The 20,902-nt window shown below is 41.2% G+C and overlaps 1 protein-coding gene across 3 annotated transcripts; it reads right to left on the bottom strand.

The window, feature by feature from the left end:
- Positions 1-1,015: 1,015 nt before the first annotated feature.
- LOC124866363 (cleft lip and palate transmembrane protein 1-like protein) lies at positions 1,016-16,307 on the bottom strand. Of its 3 annotated transcripts, none has more exons than XM_047362112.1 (17): positions 15,950-16,306; positions 15,359-15,450; positions 11,520-11,697; positions 11,301-11,422; positions 7,716-7,794; positions 7,496-7,613; positions 7,285-7,379; positions 5,954-6,038; positions 5,733-5,833; positions 5,593-5,643; positions 5,445-5,495; positions 5,267-5,349; positions 4,952-4,986; positions 4,775-4,830; positions 3,302-3,346; positions 3,010-3,143; positions 1,016-2,832 (listed from the first exon to the last, which is right to left on the bottom strand). In XM_047362112.1, exons 1-17 carry the CDS (start codon positions 16,148-16,150, stop codon positions 2,772-2,774), a joined length of 1,587 nt encoding a protein of 528 aa, XP_047218068.1. In that variant the 5' UTR covers positions 16,151-16,306; the 3' UTR covers positions 1,016-2,771. The 3 variants fall into 3 exon arrangements, 2 of the variants coding, with proteins under 2 accessions (XP_047218068.1, XP_047218069.1); XM_047362113.1 differs by having other exon boundaries at positions 11,301-11,419; XR_007037785.1 differs by lacking the exon at positions 4,775-4,830 and having other exon boundaries at positions 15,950-16,307.
- Between the last annotated feature and the right edge of the window lie 4,595 nt (positions 16,308-20,902).

Genomic DNA, 20,902 nt, shown 5'->3' with positions numbered 1-20,902 from the left:
ATAAGTGAATGCTTTTGGCATAATTGATGGGGACATGTAGTAGTGATACCTTTTTAACAGATTTTAGAGAATCCTATATCTTTTTAATGATCTGTCTGACCTGTAACAATTATTCAGAGTTAACAGGTGTTGTGATTATAAAAGCCACACCAGTATTATATCATTCTTTTAGCAGACTGGTCAGTCTCATTTTGTATACTGAACAGCACAGCGGTTATGCTCGCTACACCTCAAACACACAACACACTTGCAAGAATTTACTCAGAAAGAATATCCTGAAGCCAAGTGTGGAAGCGATGCCATGCGCAGGTTCATTTGTTTTACATGTAAATAAAGCAAGAAACCAGTCAGACAAGTTCATTCCTTCCCACACAGAAATGCATCTGTTTCTCATATTTTCATGTAATGGTTTTCCTGGGTTTTTTAAAAGCGAAACTAAATTGTGCCAATATGATCCAAGAAATCCAGCATGTGTCTCTGTAAATTTCAGTTTGCATCGCTGTCCTTTTGCAGTTCATTGCCAAAGTCCTGCATCGTCCGTCTCTTTGCAGCTGTTTTGCGTCTACAATTATTTTGCAAAGCTTTAGTGTTTGTACTGCCAAAAAGGTATTTTACAGTAGAAACATTTCACCCTGTGGTGGCTTTTTCTTTTCACAAGTTGGCCCAGTTTTCTCTAGAATGAATGAATGAAGGCTAATACACATTCTGCAAGAACAGAGATTCATTCTTTTACTCAAAAACAGAATGATGTAATTTATTTCTTTTAGCCCTGAGGAGAGAACAAAGTTCTCTGTTCTTGCAGTTTGTGCAGTATAGGCCTTCTGTTCCTGTGTAGTCTGGATCATGCTTTTATCCACATATGACAAGTTCTATTCAGACAGCTTGTTAAACCTGTTTCAGGGAACTGACGGAGCTGAGCCATTAGCAGTTAAGGTGCTTGGTTAAAGAACATATCAGCATAACTCAACTGTAATTTGAGAAAACAAATGTACCAAAAACATCAGAAACAATAACATTAGTTGTAGCACTATTTTATTAGACAGAATGTAAAGAAATAGCACAGTTGAAACCAAATCTGCACTTGTTCTTGTTTACATGCAAGCTAGAGTTAGCACTGTAGCACAGCTTGGTATTACAAGAAGTTAGAAAAGGATCTGATTAACACCATTTTACTTTAAAATGTGCGATATTGTTCATGGTTTCTTTATTGATTTTTTTTCCCATGGGGCAACCCTTTAGGCTGATAATGTAGTAGTGACCATGCAAACGTTAATTTAAACAAGACTGATGATGATGCTGTGTGAAGGAAGATAAATTACATACTGAAACATCACACCTATAAATAGACTAAATAATACATTTGGCTGAGGTTGTTGCAACGTACCTGAAGGTTACATCCAAATCACACTTTAATTCCACCTCCTGGAATCAGCTGAATAAAACATGGGTTTTTCCGTTGCCTTTGTGATTTGATAAACTTTTCAGAGACCAATCTTCAGACCTGCTGATTACACTGTTCGGCCTGTTTACTCAGGCTTGTAACTATCCAACCACAAATGAGAGATAGACATTTGCAACTGCCAACAAGAGCAAAAAGGACAAATAAGGTCTGTTGATTTTTTTACTTTCTTCGTCTGAATATAAATAAGCATTAATACCTCAGTTCTTTTTGAAGTTTAAAAAGACAAAAAATAGCTAACAAAATTTCCTACTTTACTCTGTAAAGTGGGAAATGCATGATATGAAGTTGAAGTTGGCTGGAAAGCATCTTTCTGTGTAACATTTTTTATTTCTAATCTGCAGTATATGATATAAAAACTCCCACCGTAGCCCGCAACTTCTAAAGCTTAGTCTAAAATTATTTATGAGAGCCTTATAATATATATTATAGACCCTTCTAATACAGACATGATCATTTGCTACCAGGTAACATCAAGGCTGACAGAACTTTATTACCTCCACCAAGGAGGAAATGTTTTTGTTACTGCTGGTCGGTCTGTTTTCTTGCTTGCCTGTTTGCAAAATAACTCAAAAATATATGATTGGATTTTCATCAAATTTCCAGACAAGGTGCATATGATTGGATTTTGGGATGACCTGGACATGGTTCCTCACCCTGTCAGCAGCTGACATCCAGTGGCCTTGGCGGAGGTCTCCTCTCTCTGAGTAGCTTTCTAGTTTTACTGTGGATCAGCCGCTGCCTTTAGGTAAACCTAAAATGTTTCCCATTTGCTCTTGTGGTTCTATTGGTGTTTATGGCTTCAGATGAATGCTGGCATGGGCATGTACATATTCTACTGATCCAAACTTTAAAATAGTAAAGAATATAACTTTTCACTGCACCTTAAATAAACATTTAAAGGGAGATTGGTTTATGGGCCTTTCGATTTTTATTGAAGTCAGAAATTAAAGGTGATTATTTAATTAATGCTTGATCTGTTTCAACACCACAGCCAAATAAAGTACATACTAATGCTGAAACTGAGAATCAACCAAAGATTAAACCTTTCCTAGATGATTGTGCTCCCTCCCTGCAGCAGTAAAATGAAAGTTTAATTAGAGGCAAACCAAAAGCATTAGCTGTGCAAATACAGCAGTGGAGATTCTGAAGCAGAACAGCTGGTCTCAGATCAGTCCGTCACCACACCAGCACACGAGATGAAGGTTCCTGCCTTGTTCCAGTCTTTGAGGTGGATCAGTCTCTGTTATACAGAGATGAGCCGTCTGCGGTACTGTCCATTGGCTCTTCAGTACATCAGTTTGTCTTCTACTCACTGGGTCTTGACTTTCTTAGAGATACTCTCTCTTCTTTTTGGTATTGAAGCATAATGTCTGGTAAAAATGATACAGGCCAAGAGGAAATTGTTATATATTAATCAGTTCTTATGAAATACAGTAAAAAACTAAATATTTGCGTGTTTCATCATATGCAGATTCAGTAAATAAATACAGAATTTCTGGCTCTCCTACATTCGCTTTCTGTGCTAAACCATGTCAGGGTTGTCTTACCTTCTCTGGTAGAGATAAAGGAGGAAGACGAGTTCATCTCTGAAGCAGGACAGCTGATGTGAGGAGGTGAAAGGAACAGAAGACGAGAAGAAGGAGGCGCAGGAGCACAGATCAGAAATGAGTGTGTTCACTCCCTGGTGAGGAGAGCAGATTATTTATAGTTTTTGAAAAGCTGAGATTGTGCTCTGAGTTGACTTTCAATAGTGCGTAAGTTTGGCCATCGCAAGGTATCTGAGAAAGGAAACCCAACAATATCCAGGACTTTTTGATTTTAGTAAATGAGAGTACTCACTCTGTACATCAACACTGCCCCCTGCAGGTGGCTCACAGACTGCAACTGATACACAGCCAGAAATAGAAAAGGTCAGTCTAATGTTTGGACAGTAATTTACAGTGCCTTGTAAAAGTATTCAAACCTCTTGAAACTGTTTCACATTCTGCATATTCAAGTTCAATGTATTTCGCTGGAATTTTCTGTGACAGACCACCGCAAAGTAGGGTCAATTGTGAGGGGGGAATTTAAATAGTTTAAACATTTTTCTTTACAAATAAAAAGCTTAAAACAGTGCCCTTGCATGTGTATTCAGCCTAAATCAATGCAGCCAGCTGGCTAACTGGTAAATGAAGTGTGGAGAAAATTTATCTCAGGATAAATCCAGCTGTTCTGTGAAGACCTCAGAGTTTTGTTAGAGAACATAAGAGAAAATGGCATCACAGAAACAAAGATCACAGCAGATGGGATAAGGCTGTGGAGAAGTTCATGGTTAGGATAAAAAAAAGAATACAAGCTCTGGACATCTCACAGAGCAAGAAGAGCATTAACTGGAAAGGCAACCAAGATGGGAAGCTCCTAAATGTGTGGTAACTTTGGAGGAGCTGCAGAGATCAACAGCTCAGGACAGAGAATCTGTTGTCAGGACAACTACTAGTAGTGCACTCTACAAAGTTGGTCTTTTAGCAAGAGTGGCAAGAAGAAAGCTATAAGGAGTCCTGTTTAAGGTTTGCCACAATCTATGTAAGAAACAGAAAACACAACAAAGAAGAAGAAGATGCTCTGATCAGATGAGACTAAATTTACTTTGACAATAAACCAAATGCTATATGTGGACAAAAAGTAATTCTGCACAACGCCCTCAACCTACCACCCTCTATGTGATACATGGTGGTGGCAGCACCATGCTGTGGGTATGCTTTTCTTAAGCAGAGGCTGGACTGGTCAGAGTTGATGGGAAGATGGATGTAGGTCAAAAAAGAAAAATATTTGAGGAAAACTTGTTAAAGGCTGCAAAAGATTTAAAACTGTGGCAAAAGTTTAACTTCCAGAAGGACAACGACCCTATACATAAAAAGCAGAATGGTTTAGATTAAAGCTGATTAATGTGTTAGAAAGGCCAAAATCAACACCTAACTTTAATCTGCATCAAGCCTTAAACATTGCTGTTCACAGACGCTCTCCATCCAATCTAACTTAGCCTGTTTTCCAAAGACCAATGTTCCAAAGGGTTTTCACGTCTGGCAGAGATGAGCCAGAAAAGGCTACTGCACTGAAAACTTCTTCTACAAGGTAAGCTATTTACTCAGGCAGGCTGAATACAAATGCAAATGCACATTTTTCAGTGACAAGATTTAAGAAAAAAAATTCAGGAAGTATGAATACTTATGCAAAGCACTGTAAAACAGAATTGTTTATTCATAATATGTTGTATGATTTCTGTTTATTAAAAGTATTCAGAGCATGACTTTAGTTGCTTCTGGTTTGTCAGACCTTGTGGTTGATGAAGAGCTGAGGAGCCATAAATAAGAAGCCAAGTGCAAACACTCCTGAATAAGATACAGACATAAAATATCCACACAACACATCTACAGAGGACAGGTATCTAAACAACACATTAGACTTAAAGATCTCACTCAGAGGAGCCAGTTTGTGGAAAAATAAACTCACCAGTAACCAGGGTGTTGACCAGCCAGGAATAGTAACTGTCAACATAACACAGTTTGCTGTGAATACAGTGATTAATCATTCATACTTAGACTTTACAACTAATGTGGTGTCTGTTTGCTAAATTGACATCTTGCTTATATTCACAAAACATTCAGTTCTGATTTTAACTTGACTACCTAAATCTCTTCAGTGCTGTATGAAAGAAAAGAGAAAGAAATGTGTGATTAAGCTGGGATGAAGCATTTAGAGGACTTCTAATAAGAGGCCTTTTATTTATCTATCAAAGCAGATAGTTGAATCTCTGAATGAGCTCACTTCTTTTGGCGCAAGTAGCCCAAAGAGAAAACAGCTCCGCTGATGCACAGAGGATACACCAAGTAGGACAAGTATCTGGAGGCCTGCAGGGGAAAAGCACAAAGTATTAAAATCAGACAAAGCCTGAGGCAGATCATTAATTCTGAGCTTAGAAAGACAAGTTCAAATCTAGCAATACCTGCGTGTCGTACTCCACCGTCTTTCGCTCCTCTTCATCGAGCTTGTTTGTCTGCACAGTAAGATAAGATACCGTTTGGAGCTTTTAAAGGCTCAAAACATTTATACATAAATTAGATCAATATTCTTCGGCTGAATCACACACTCACATGAAACCTCTTGCTTGGCTGAATTTTAAACACTTTAAACACCTTCCACACCTGGTGAGATGAAGGATTATTGAGTTCAGGCTATTTTTCCTGATAGATTTAACTATTATTAGTTTGACGGAACCAGTTATAAGGGGTACCTCTACACATGCTCCCAGCCCGACAGGAAGAAGCACCAGCAGACTGGTCTCCTCCAGCAGATGGAGAAAAATCAGCAAAGTGCCGAGACAACGCCATAGAACTGAAGACAGAAAGGAGATGATTCAGTCGTTCATTTACAGTGAATATTTGGTTGAAGAAACGTCTCTAAAAAGTCATGGAAGAGGAACACGGGAGTTTCCTCTAGTGAGATACAAATTACCTGACTTCCTCGACATTCCCACCATGCTCTTCTTTTTCCTCCATGAACTTATGTCGTTTTTCAGAGCCAGAAAGTCACAAATGAGCTGCAAATTTAAAGTGTGTTATTATTATTATGAATTCAACTAGGTACACTTATGATACCAATGGATTTTACCTGCCTATTTAGAACGTTGATGTATCTTATTGGGATTTTATGCAACAGACCAACAAAAAATTGTAGATGTGATTTCAAAGGAAAGTAATATATTTCCAATAAGATTCTCAAAACTGTGGTGTGATTTGTATAAAGTCCCTTTCATGCTGGACAATGACCTTAAACATACAGTTAGAGCTACAGTAAAATCAGAGCCGGTACAAGGCATAAACAAACTAAGTTTGTTAGGGCCCCCAAACTAACAGGGGCCTCCCCTACGTAAATACTTGAACACAGATCATAGGTCTACATTTTTAATATTTGTTTATCCAGAATAAGAATACAATTTGATTTAATGATTTCAGCATGAATAAATGAAAAGATTTGAAATTGTTATAATTTTAATTTAAGATTTAAAGACATTGGCAAGTTTATGTTGTAAAAGTCCAAAAAAGAGTGAGTGTTGTGGTAACATGATTACAATCTGATCTTAATCTTCTCTTTGTATTTGAGCTCAGTAAATACATCTCAGCAAATCTTAACAAATTATTCGTGATCAGTTTTAAGCTCAGCCTATCAAACTTGGCCCCCTGTGTCAGATTTCACTAAATCAGTATTTAAACGCTGTCAGTGGCGGTCTTAACAAGAAGAGGGCCCTCCGAACCAAATTCTCCTTAAGGCGCCAAACAACCTTGGGCCAGCCCTGAGTGGACTAGTTAAGATCAAAGCATGATCATATATAATAATGGCCCAGTCAAAGTCCTGATCTTTATCCCATTGAGAGTATGTGACAAAATGTTAACATTTATCTTTACAGAGTCTCTCTGTCCAATTTGACTGAACTTGAGAAATTTTACAAAGACGCTTTGGCAAAATTTTCAGCTTATATATAAGCAAAGCTAGTAGAGCCCCACTGCAATAGACTTGTAGCTGTAAATGCAGCTCAACGTGGCTCTGCAAACTGTTGACTCAAGTGGGCCAAATACAAATGCATGCCACACTTTTCCGGTTTTTATTTATAAAAGATTTTGGAAACCACGTATCATTTTCGCTCCACTTCACAATCACACACTACTTTGTAGTGATCCATCACATAAAATCACAATAACAATATTTTTGTGACATGGTAAAATCTGTAATCTGTCTTAAGTATACTTTCAAAAGCATTCTTCTATTCTTATGCAGTGTAATCTTACTTGTAAAGATGTGACCAGTGCGGTCAGCACTAATAGGTAAAGGTTGGATCCTATTAGAGTCTCTTTAATCTCATCAATATTCTCCTCAGTGAAGCCTATAAAAATGTAGACACATTTATTACACGAAAAAAAACAACAACTCATACACATGCAAATGATCTGAGCTACATCAACAGCATCTTAGAAAGAAACAACTTGCATCTCAGCTCACCAAACTGTCGGAGGGAATAAACTATATCATGCAGATGGATCCAAAACCTGAAAGTTGTCAGAGAGATTCCTTCATAGGACACGGTCAGTGGGAGCTGCATGCTGCTGCTGTTGACCTCCTGCCAAAACAACGATGGGCCTAAATGTGCAAACCACCTCAGTTTAATCTGAAAACCCAGCATGTTTGATCCCTAAGGAATTTGTGTGGGCTGCCCTCCTACCATGAGATCTTTGACTCTGCAGCTGAGCTCATTGACCAGCAGCAGAGGCAAATACATCATTTGTCTGCCCTCCTGGGAGCTGCAAGGAGACAAGAAAAAGAAGGGAGTTTCTCAGAAAGTGTGAGGAACTCTTAACAATATGTACACATAAATTGAAAAAGTTGATCTATTTGGGAGATCCCTATTTTATTTTTTTTGATTAACATCCTTTTATTGTGTTGTTTAATTTCTTTAAAAAGCCTGCAGCTATTAAGGGTTTATAGATTAATATCTTGTTAATTTTTGAATTTCTGTCTTGTTCTTTAAAGGTCTCCTGAGATTGTTTCGGGTTGTTTACTGTTCAGCATTAATATGTTTCATAGCAATAATGCCTCATTCAAATCTTACTTTATTGTTCTTGCACGTTTACATGTTACTCGTACTCGTCGTCTTCCGCTTATCCAGGACCGGGTCGCGGGGGCAGCAGACTCAGCAGAGAGGCCCAGACGTCCCTCTCCCCAGACACCTCCTCCAGCTCCTCCGGGTGGACCCCAAGGCGTTCCCAGGCCAGCCGAGAGACATAGTCCCTCCAGCGTGTCCTGGGCCGTCCCCTGGGCCTCCTCCCGGTGGGACGTGCCTGGAACACCTCCCGAGGAAGGCGTCCAGGAGGCATCCGGTATAGATGCCCGAGCCACCTCAACTGGCTCCTCTCGATGTGGAGGAGCAGTGGCTCTACTCCGAGTCCCTCCCGGATGGCCGAGCTCCTCAACCTATCTCTAAGGGAGTGCCCGGCCACCCTACAGAGGAAGCTCATTTCAGCCACTTGTATCCGTGATCTCGTTCTTTCGGTCATGACCCGAAGTTCATGGCCATAGGTGAGGGTAGGAACGTAGACCGACCGGTAAATCGAGAGCTTCACTTTTCAGCTCAGCTCTCTCTTCACCACAACGGACCGGCACAGTGTCCCCATTACTGTGGCAGCCGCACCGATCCGTCTGTCGATCTCCCGCTCCATTCTTCCCTCACTCGTGAACAAGACCCCAAGATACTTAAACTCCTCCACTTGAGGCAGGAACTCCCCTCCAACCTGAAGAGGACAAGCCACCGTTTTCCGGTCGAGAACCATGGCCTCGGACTTGGAGGAGCTGATCTTCATCCCAGCCGCTTCACACTCAGCTGCGAACCGCCACAGCGCATGCTGTAGGTCTTGGCTAGAGGGGGCCAGCAGGACCACGTCATCCGCAAAAAGAAGAGACAAAATCTTCTGATCCCCAAACCAAACCCCCTCTGGCCCTTGGCTCCACCTAGAAATCCTGTCCATAAAAGTTATGAACAGAACCGGTGACGAAGGGCAGCCCTGCCGGAGTCCAACATGCACCGGGAACAGGTCCGACTTAGTGCCGGCAAACTCCTGCTCCGCTTGTACAGTGATCGAATGGCCCTTAGTAAAGGGCCCCCGATTCCATACTCCTGGAGCACCCCCCACCGGGCATCACGGGGGACACAGTCGAATGCTTTCTCCAGGTCCACAAAACACATGTGGACCGGTGGGGAAAACTCCCATGAACCCTCGAGTACCCTGTAGAGGGTATAGAGCTGGTCCAGTGTTCCACGGCTGGGACGAAAGCCACACTGCTCCTCCTGAAGCCGGGGTTCGACTATCGGCCGGACTCTCCTCTCCAATACCCTGGCGTAGGCCATCCCAGGGAGGCTGAGGAGTGTGATCCCCCTGTAGTTGGAACACACCCTCCAGTCACCCTTCTTATGTAGGGGGACCACCACCCCAGTCTGCCAATCCATAGGCACTGTCCCCGTCCGCCACGCAATGTTGAAGAGGCGTGTCAACCATGACAGCCCCACAACATCCAGAGACTTGAGGTACTCAGGGCGGATCTCATCCAACCCCGAAGCCCTGCCACCGCGGAGCTTTTTAACCACCTCGGTGACTTCAGCCTGGGTGATGAAAGAGTCCAACCCCGAGTCCCCAGCCTCTGTTTCAACCAGGGAATGCGTGATGGCAGGATTGAGGAGATCCTCAAAGTACTCCTTTCACCGGCCCAGTTGAGGTCAGCAGCCTCCCACCCCCACTATAAACACTGTAGGCGAAGCACTTCTTTCCCCTCCTGAGGCGCCGGACGGTTTGCCAGAATCGCTTCGGGGCCAACCGGTAGTCCTTCTCCATGGCCTCACCAAACTCCTCCCAGTTCCGAGTTTTTGCCTCTGCCACAGCCCGAGCCGCGGCACGCTTGGCCCCACAGTACCCGTCAGCGGCCTCAGGAGTCCCACAAGCCAACCACAGCTGATAGGACTCCTTCTTCAGCTTGACAGCGTCCCTTACTGCCGGTGTCCACCACCGGGTTCGGGGATTGCCGCCGCGACAGGCACCGCAGACCTTACGGCCGCAGCTACGGGCAGCAGCATCGACAATAGATGCGGAGAACATGGTCCACTCGGACTCTATGTCTCCAACATCCCTCGGAATCTGGTCAAAGGTGAGAGTTAAATACATCCCTGGCCAAGGGGTCCGCCAGACGTTCCCAGCAGACCCTCACTATGCACTTGGGCCTGCCAAGTCTGTCCGGCTTTCTCCTCCTCCAGCAGATCCAACTCACCACCAGGTGGTGATCAGTGGACAGCTCAGCCCCTCTCTTCACCCGAGTGTCCATAACACGCGGCCGAAGGTCTGATGATACGACAACAAAGTCGATCATTGACCTCCTGTTTGAACATAGTGTTCATTATGGACAATCCGTGACTAGCACAGAAGTCCAATAACAAAACACCACTCGGATTCAGATCGGGGAGGCCATTCCTCCCGATCACGCCTCTCCAGGTGTCACTGTCATTTCACATGTGGGCGTTGAAGTCCCCCAGCAGAATAATGGAGTCCCCGGGAGGGGCACTATCCAGCACCCCCAACAGGGACGCCAAGAAGGCCAGGTACTCCGCACTACCACTCGCCCCGTAGGCTAAAATGACAGTCAGAGACCTCTCCCCAACCCGAAGGCACAGGGATGTGACCCTCTCATCCACTGGGGTAAACCCCAACACGAGACGGCTGAGCTGGGGGGCGACAAGCAAACCCACCCCAGCCCGCCGCCTCTCCCCGTGGGCCACTCCAGAGTAGAAGAGAGTCCAGCCACTCTCGAGGAGATGGGTTCCAGAGCCCACGCTGTGCGTGGAGGCGAGTCCGACTATTTCTAGTCGATATCTCTCAACCTCCCGCACCAGCTCAGGCTCCTTGCCCCCCAGCGAGGTGACATTCCACGTCCCTAGAGCCAGCCTAAGCATCCGGGGATCGGGCCGCCGATCCCCAGATGCATGTTATAGATTTAGTTTTATGCATCATAGCTTAGCTTGCATCTTCTGTTTTGGTTCCATTTGTCATGTCACCTGTCTTTCTGCATATTTGTTACTAATTTAAAGCTTAAATTAAAACTTGTGATACAGTTTTGTTCCTACTGAGTTCGTCAACCAAGATGTGACGATTAAAAAGTTGCTTTAAGATAATCTCTGACTCAACGTTTTGCAAAGCTAAATAAAAACGTAATGTTTATGTTTAATAGCATGTGCAGCAGCAGTGAATCCCGACTGCTGCTCACTTACACCCTCATGTAGCGGCGCACGTCACTGGGAAGCCCCGCCTTGCTGAAGCTGAACTCCTCTGACATCACAGTGACGGACAGGTGCGGTCTCCAATGCGACACAGGACTCTCAGATCCAGGCTTCTGGTGGGAAGACAACAATATCGGATATGCAGCAAAGCCACAGTGACACGGGGCAGAACTGGGACACAGTTTCATACATACTGTTGTCAGGAGATACCTTCATTGTGCTCTTCTGTCGTTCTGTGTGTGGAGCAGTTACATATGTGGTAAGATGAGCAGTGTAGTGGACCTCTGTTTTGTCCTCCAGGGGTGAAACACCAGCTTTGTGAACATAAACAACCGCATAGAGAGAGCCATTATTCCGAGTCTCCTCTGGCAGAGAGATGCTCACCTGTCTGTGGAGACATGGAGACATGCTGCTGTTTGTGGGAGATAGATTTTCATTAGAATAAAACATATTTATACACACACAGTGCTCCGTGCTCGGTAAAACTATTCATACTCTTGAACTTTTTTATATCTCATGGCTTTACAAACGCAAACATCTGTGTATTTTTTTAATGATGTCTATTTCATAAACAAACACAATGCAATGTGGGTTTGTAAAGGGGATCAAAAAGACATGATTTTCAAAACATTTACTGATAACATATTCTGTGTTGTAGCGTGAAATTGTATTGAGGCCCCTTAACCCTGATACTTCAAAAAAAAAAAAAAAAAATCCAGCACAAATAATTGTTTCACATGTTATAGATTTAGTTTTTGAATCATGGCTTAGCTTGCATCTTTTGTTTTGGTTCTGTTTAAGAGAAATTTTAATTTTCATGTCACCTGTCTTTTTGCATGTTTGTGACTAAATTAAAGCTTAAATGAAATCTTGTGATAAAGTTTTGTTTCCACTGAGTTTGATATAAAGATTAAAAAGTTGCTTTAAGATAACTCCAGCGTTTTCCAAAGCTAAATAAAAACTTAATGCCTATGTTTTATTATTTTTTTTATGATATTAGAAGTTTCATATTTGATCCCCTGGTCTACCTTTATTGCAGCAAACAGCATGTTTACTGCATGTTTAGAATCAGAATCAGAATCAGAAAAGCTTTATTGCCAAGTACGTTTTTGGACATACAAGGAATTTGTTTTGGCATAGTTGGTGCAATACAGTACAAATTAAACAGTATAAACATATCTACAATATAATATAAATATATGTGCACAGTTTTAAGTGAGTGAGAGTAAATATAGAGCAGTATTGGATGTCAGAGCAGCACAACAGTGCAGGTGATCATTGTGTAAGTAAAGCAGGAGTCCAAGCTGAGCGTTAATGTAACGCATAGAGTTACAGGTTACAGGTGTCCTGTCAGCAAAAAAGGGGGGGGGGGTGTGGGGGAAAGGGAGAGTGTCAGGGTGGTTTCTGGGCTTTGTTAACCAGGCTGGTGGCAGATGGGAAAAAACTGTTCTTGTGGCGTGAGGTTTTGGTCCGGATGGACCGCAGCCTCCTGCCAGAGGGGAGAGTCTCAAAGAGTCTGTGACCGGGGTGGGAGGGATCAGCCAGAATCTTCCCTGCCCGCTTCAGGGTCCTGGAGGTGTACAGTTCCTGGAGCGACAGTAGACTGCAGCCAATCACCTTCTCAGCAGACCGAATGACACGCTGCAGCCTGCCCTTATCCTTGGCTGTAGCAGCGGCGTACCAGATGGTGATGGAGGAGGTGAGGATGGACTCAATGATGGCTGTGTAGAAGTGCACCATCATAGTCTTTGGCAGGTTGAATTTCTTCAGCTGCCGCAGGAAGAACATCCTCTGCTGGGCTTTCTTGATGAGGGAGTTGATGTTTGGCTCCCACTTGAGATCCTGGGAGATGATGGTTCCCAGGAAGCGGAAAGATTCCACAGTGTCAATTGTGGAGTCACAGAGGGTGATGGGGGCAGGTGGGGCTGGGTTCTGCCTGAAGTCCACAACCATCTCCACTGTCTTTAGAGCGTTGAGCTCAAGGTTGTTCTGGCTGCACCAGTCCAACAGATGGTCCACCTCCCGTCTGTACGCGGACTCGTCACCATCAGAGATGAGTCCGATCAGGGTGGTGTCGTCCGCAAACTTCAGAAGCTTGACAGACTGGTGACTGGAGGTGCAGCTGTTGGTGTACAGGGAGAAGAGCAGAGGAGAGAGAACACAGCCTTGGGGGGAACCGGTGCTGATGGTCAGGGAGTCAGAGACGTGCTTCCCCAGCCTCACGCGCTGCTTCCTGTCAGACAGGAAGTCAGTGATCCACCTGCAGGTGGAGTCGGGCACACTCAGCTGGGAGAGCTTCTCCTGGAGCAGAGCTGGGACGATGGTGTTGAAGGCAGAGCTGAAATCCACAAACAGGATCCTGGCGTAGGTTCCTGTGGAGTCCAGGTGCCGGAGGATGAAGTGAAGGGCTAAGTTGACTGCATCATCTACAGACCTGTTGGCTCTGTAGGCAAACTGCAGGGGGTCCAGGAGGGGGTCGGTGATGTCTTTTAGGTGTGAGAGCACAAGGCGCTCAAAGGACTTCATCACCACAGAGGTCAGGGCGACGGGTCTGAAGTCATTAAGCCCTGTGGAGGACTTGAAGCAGGCTGGCACATGACATGTCTCCAGTGAGGTGTTAAAAATGTCTGTGAAGACTGGAGACAGCTGATCAGCGCAGTGCTTCAGGCTGGCTGGTGAGACAGAATCCGGACCAGCAGCTTTCCGGGGGTTCTGTCTCCTGAAGAGTTTGTTGACGTCCCTCTCCTGGATGGAAAGAGCCGTCCTAGGCGTGGGTAGGGGGCTGGTGGGGGGGAACTTCAGGGTGGGGGTTGGAGGTGCCAAGGCCCCTCTTGAGGTTGGGGAGGTGGGGGTGGTGGATTGTGGCTGCAGCCGTTGGGGGGTGTCGTGGGGGATAGTTGCAGGATTGTCCCTTTGTCTTTCAAAGCGGCAGTAGAACTCGTTCAGGTCGTTGGCGAGGCGTCGGTCGTTGATGGAGTGGGGGGCTTTCGGCTTGTAGTTGGTGATTTGCTTGAGCCCTTTCCAGACAGACGCAGAATTTGTACTGAGCTCCGTTAAGCCTGATACCCCGAAATAAAATCCTGTGCAAATTATTGATTTCAAGCATCACATAATTAGTCAATGAAGTCTACCTGTGTGTAATTCATGCTCAAACTGTTGAAACCAGAGTTAAAAAATGCAAAGAAACTGCCCACCTAAACTTACAGGCTGGGCAAGGACAGTTTTTGTTAGAAAAGCAACCAAGACGCCCATAGTAACTCTGGAGGAGCTGCAGAGATCCACAGCTATAGTAGGAAAAATCTGTCAACAGGACCACAACAAGTTGTGCATCTAGAAATGTGTACCTCAATTAGGTGTGGCGATAAGAAGCCTCTCTTAGAAAAAGGCCAAAATAAATCATTTTTAAAGTCCTGTTAGCGCAAGGCACTGGAAGAATGTGCTCTGGTCAGCTGAGATCAAAATTACACCCAGATCTAGACACTGCACATCACTCTGAACACACTATCCCTTCCAGTATCATCATGTGGGGAGGCCTTCTTTTTGGCAGGTCGAACCATGAAGGCTGTTAAAGATTTTAGACTGGGATGCAGGTTAACCTACCAACAGCACAACAACCCTAAAAATATAGTCAGAGTTACAATGGAATGGTTTAAATTAAAACATATTTATGTTCCAGGTCTAAATGCAATTGAGAATATGTGAAAAGGCTTGCAAATGTATGTCTACAGGGCTATTTTGCAATAAAGAATGGGCAAAAACTCAATCTCTGGATGTGAAAAGCTGGCAGAGACTTGCAGCTGGAATTACAGCAAACACATTCACTCAAAGACGAAAACAAATGTACACCACAATTTTAAGATTTTAATTTGAACAAAATGTTGAGACCATGCATCCTTTTTCTTCCGCTTCACAAATATGCACCATTTTGTGTTAGTCTATCACATAAAACCCAATAAAACACATTAAAAGACGTGGTTTACAAAATATGAAAATGTTACACAGCCACGATTACTTTTGCAAAGCACCATACGTTGTAGTGTCTAACTCACCTCTCAAATGCAGAATGAGGGTCAAAGGGATCTACTCTCACAGCGAGGGTGAGCTGGCTGTTATCTGGGACAAGGCAGGTATAGACACTCATCTGAATAAAGGAGTAGATGATGGAAAAATTATGTTTTAAAACTAAAGAAAAGCAAGAATACTTGGAACCAAAAAACTCTTGTTGGTTCAAAGTTAGACTGATTATTCTATGGGGGAACTCTTAGCAGTACAGTGTGGTAATAACTTAATCAGACTTTTTATGCATTTTGTGATTCACAGCAAAATGTAATAGATAACATTCATGCATAAATCAATATATTTCTTATCCAGAGTCATGTTTCTACACATGCATACACTTACTAAAATATTTTCATTTGTCTATTTATTTAAACTTAATTATAATATGACTGAAAGACAAGAACAGCTAAATGTATAATTGTATTAACTGTGTTTTTTAATAAAGAATATTCAATATGGCTCAGAGCCTTATACAGAGAAATGTTACATAAGCGAATTAAGAGTGTTGTGTGTTGTGCTGAAAATGATGAGCTGGATTTCAGTATATTTTCCATCATTGTTTTAAAAAATCCTGCGCTAACCTGCAGTCTGGGTTTAGCTGCCAGGTAGGAAGTGATGCAGGGATCTCCCCTGCCTCCATCGCAAGGTTTGGTGTTGAGGAAGCCGTACAGCAGCCAGGCGGTGTGCAGCATATACACCACGAAGACTCCGAGCAGCAGCTTGGCGACGGAGCTCTTCTTCCCTCCGCTGTCTGCGGATTTGGAGCAACAGGATGGGAACATTGCGGTTATGAGGTTATTTAACACAAAGCGAAAGACGAAGAAAAGAAACTCGGGCTCGTCAAACCACAGAATCCGCACGACTTCCCCCCCAACCGCAGCATCCTTCCGGTTATATCTGCATCCAGCTGACCCAGTGATGCTGATGCACAAAAAAATCCTGTGCGCCTGCGCAAACGCTGTTTCACCAATTCGAATGTTACAAAGAATAATTGACTGAGATAAACATAAATAAATTTGTAAATTTCGTGTACTCGACTAAATTTCTCTTCATGCAGCCAACCTGTGCATGTGGGCTCCATGTGTTGTTTTTTTTCCTGTACAGACATGATGGATTCACTACTATGTGAACCAGGGCTCACATGGGCTGAGTAATAGACCTGGTTTCAATGTTGATGTGACACGTAAGCATCATTTAGACAGCCTTGATTTAGACGTAGATATTTCGTCAAAACCAAGCCAAACGGTGCGCTCTAAAGGTTTTTTGTTTATGTAAGTGCTTAAAATGTGAGACTTGTACTTTACTGGCACATATAAAACATCAAGTAGTATAATATAAAAAGTCACCATATTCGGTTTTATTTCAGTTTCCTTTCATTGAATCTGGATACCTTGTTTTTCGTTTTTTATCAGACTACGGAAACGTGTGAGACCCTCTTTTTGCATCAGAACCTAAATGATTTTCAGATCCCATTTCTACAAAAAATTGGACTGCTTTTGTTTCAATGAATATTACATGTTTAGTTTATTTTTTAGCAGGCAAAAATAAAAGGATTGCAGTAAAAGTGTATTTGTGCCTCTTATTACAATTAAAAAGACGCGCCCCGTGAGAACTTTATTATTTTGGCCCGCGGGGCACCAAGTCGGAACACCACTGGTCTAAATTATTAATAGATGTTCTTTAGCTCGCATCAGTGAAATTCATTTCGAATCACTATAAGCTTTATATGCTCTTGTTTCGAGTATTAGAAATACTATCTGATTTCAAAATGCGCTCGTCTCTGTTATCATGTGTGTGTCATCTAGCTTACGGTCTTCTAAAAATCTCAAACAGAGTGGCAGACTTCAACAGAGACGATCGGCCAGAGGCTGATGCCGAGACGGTGGTGAGCGGGTCGAGTGTGTGTGCGGTCGGCGGTGTTGTTGGTTGAACCCGGAAAAGGATTGGTTGGAGGCAGGATCTTGGCGCGAAACTTCGATCTGAAAACGTTGGTCTACTAAGAACCCCACAGTGGTAGAAATTATTTACTTTTGGAAGTGGCAGTAAAAGGCATAAACTGGTATGTGAATGGTTCAGAATGGACACACAGGAGGATAATATGGACTTTGATGAATGGACGCCAGTAAGTAGAGGGAGAGGACGCGGAAGAGGTAAAGCAGAAGAAGGGAAAATGTTAGACAGCCAAAGGAATAAAAGAGAGTTGGAAGAAAACAGTTCTGAAGAAGAGAGAGTAGTTAGGAGGAAAATCGGAAGGGAAGAATGTAAAATAATATTAAAGATAAAAAATGAAGAAGAAAAAGAGAACCTGAGTCCTATTTCACTATCTAGAGAAATTAAAAAAAGATAGGAGATGTTGAAATGGTGAAGGTCTTGAGAGATGGAAATATACTGGTGGTGTGTAAAACTGAAGAACAAAGAAGAAAGGCTTTACAAGTTGAAAACATTTGCAAGAAAACAGTGACAGAGAGGAAGATTATAGGAGAAGATAAAATCATTCGGGGGGTAATTTATGGCATTCCTATGGAGGAAGATATAGACAAGTTAAAAAAAAGCATTGTTGGTGCAAAGGTAAAAAATCTCAAAAGACTGACAAAAAATGTAAATGGTGAAAGAGTAGGAAGCCTGTCAATTTTAATAGATTTTGAAGAAAAGGTGTTGCCACAAAATGTTAAAATAGGATATCTGAGTTTTTCTGTGAGGCCTTTCATTCCTCCACCACTAAGATGTTTTAAATGTCAGAGATATGGTCATATAGCAGCTGTCTGTAAAGGAAAACAAAGATGTCCAAAGTGTGGAGAAGATCACAGAATTGAAGATTGTGGGGAAGAAGTGCAGGAAAAATGTTGCAATTGTGGAGGGCAACATAGAGTTACATTCGGGGGATGTGAGGTAAGGAAGAAAGCAAAAGAAATCCAACAAATTAAAATGACTAAAAACATAAGCTATGCCGAAGCAGTCAAAAATGTACAGAAAGAAAGATCAAGGGATGAAGGTCAAATTAGGATTCAAGATTATCAACAAAGAAAAGTAGAATCAGAGGAAAATGTTACAATGTCTGTGGAAAAACTGATATTATTCATAGCTTATGTCATTAACTGCACTGAACAGGCTAAACACAAAACAGAAAAGATTAAAATAATAGTCAGAGGAGCAGAAAAGTTCTTAGGGTTTAAAGAAGGATCTTGGGAAAACATTAATAAAAAGTTGGAAACAGATGGAAGGCAAGGAGGAACCCCAGCTGATAGAAATATATGATAATATTACAGTGGAATGCAAGAAGTTTAATCGCTAATGGACAGGAATTTAAAGGGTATATAGATGGAATTGAAGAAAAACCAGAAATTATATGTATACAGGAGACATGGTTAAAGCCAAACCTAGATTTTGTGTTTAAAGGGTATAATAGTATCAGAAGGGATAGACAAGAAGGAAGTGGAGGAGGATGTGGAATATTTATAAAAGAAGGGATACAATATCAGATATTAGGAAAAGGCAAAGAGTTAGAATATATAGTAGTTGAAATTTACAATAAAAAGGAAAAGTGTAAAATAATAAATTTTTATAATCCATGTAAAATATTATCATTTGAGTTGATGGATGAATTAATGGGATACTTAGAAGGAAAAGTAATCTGGTGTGGAGATTTTAATGCTAACAGCACATTATGGGGAAAATGTAATGATAAAAATGGACAAGTTATTGAAGAAATAATGGAAATAAAAAATTTGGTATGTATAAATGATGGAAAAGGAACAAGAATTAATGTAAAAACAGGTACAGAATCTGTGATTGATTTAACAATAGTATCAAATTGTTTAGCTAATAACTGTGAGTGGGACATTGACAAAGATACAACAGTAGGTAGTGATCATTACCCCATTAAAATCATAACAGGAATATTAATAAATAACAGGAATACAGGATTATATAAAAGATGGAACTTTAATAAGGCTGATTGGGAAAAATTTAAATATTTAAGTCAAAAGAAATTGGAAGAAATAGATGAGTCAATTGATATAAATAGTTTAAATATAAATATCTGTAAAAAAATATTACAGGCTGCAGAAGAATCAATAAAAAAAGGAGGAAGAAAGAACGATAAAAAAATTGTGCCATGGTGGACAAAAGATTGTAGTGAAGTAATAAAATTAAGAAATAAAGCATTTAAAATGTTAAAAAGTAACCCAATTTATCAGAATTTAATTGAGTACAAAAGAAAGCAGGCAAAGGTAAGAAAGATCATTAAACATACAAAAAGAGAATATTGGAGAAACTTTTGTAATACCGTAGGGAGAGAAACAAAAATTGATCAAATTTGGAAAACGATTAAAAGAATGAAGGGTATTAGAAAAGAATATGGATATCCTATATTAAAAATAGATAATATAACTATAATGGAAGATAAAGAAAAAGCAGAAATATTAGCTAAAACATTTAGTAAAATTCATAGTTCAAATAATATTAGTGAAGAGGGAAAGAAAGGTAGGGAAATCACAAAGATGAAATATAAAGAATTAATGCAAAATAATGTAGATACAAATAAATTAATAAATGAACCATTTACACAAGGAGAATTGAACTTTGTAACCAGGAAAACAAAAAATACATCACCTGGAAAAGATCAAATTTACTATACGATGATAGAACATCTTAATGACAAAGCAAAAGACAAAATATTAGAATTATACAATAAAGTCTGGGAGGAGGGAGAGCTGCCACAGAGCTGGAAGGAAGCAATAATTATTCCAATAGCTAAACCAGGAAAAGATAACACAAAACCAGAAAATTATAGACCGATCGCATTAACATCAAATATTTGTAAAATAATGGAAAAAATGATTAATAATAGATTAACATATTATTTAAATATTAATGGATATATATCTAGAAATCAAAATGGGTTTAGAAAAGGGAGAAGCACAAATGACTCTGCATTATGTTTAGAATATGAAATTAGGAGAGCACAAATAAACAAAGAAAATGTAGTAGCTGTATTTTTTGATATAGAAAAAGCATATGACATGATGTGGGTTGAAGGATTATTAATTAAATTAAATAAAATGGGTATTACTGGAAAAATGTTTAACTGGATTAAAGATTTTTTATCAAATAGAACAATACAAGTAAGAATTGGTCAAGAATTGTCAGATAAATATATAATAGATAATGGTACTCCTCAAGGAAGTATTATAAGTCCGTTATTGTTTTCTATAATGATAAATGATGTATTTAAAAATATTGGTAAGGACGTCGGTTGCTCACTATTTGCAGATGATGGAGCTATATGGAAAAGGGGTCGTAATATCAAATTTATTGAAAAGAAAATACAGGATGAGATTATTAGAATAGAACAATGGGCAAATCAATGGGGATTTAAATTCTCAGTGGAAAAAACAAAACTAATGGTGTTCACACAGAAAAGGAAAAGAGAAAATATAAAACTAAAATTATACAATCAAGTTTTAGAACAAGTAAAAAATATAAAATTTTTAGGTATATGGTTTGATGAAAAAATTATATGGAAAGTACATATA

The sequence above is a fragment of the Girardinichthys multiradiatus genome, chromosome 3, assembly GCF_021462225.1.
Source record: "Girardinichthys multiradiatus isolate DD_20200921_A chromosome 3, DD_fGirMul_XY1, whole genome shotgun sequence".
Classification (NCBI taxonomy): Eukaryota; Metazoa; Chordata; class Actinopteri; order Cyprinodontiformes; family Goodeidae; genus Girardinichthys; species Girardinichthys multiradiatus.
Note: the sequence above shows the minus strand (reverse complement) of the source record. Positions and strands in the feature narration are given on the sequence as shown.

Coding starts and splice junctions, on each gene's coding strand:
- LOC124866363 (XM_047362112.1), bottom strand. CDS start 16,150: ATGTTCCCATCCTGTTGCTCCAAATCCGCAGACAGCGGAGGGAAGAAG. Junction 7,380..7,495: donor TTATTCCCTCCGACAGTTTG/GTGAGCTGAGAT, acceptor ACATTTTTATAG/GCTTCACTGAGGAGAATATT. Junction 5,644..5,732: donor GGCTGGGAGCATGTGTAGAG/GTACCCCTTATA, acceptor TCATCTCACCAG/GTGTGGAAGGTGTTTAAAGT.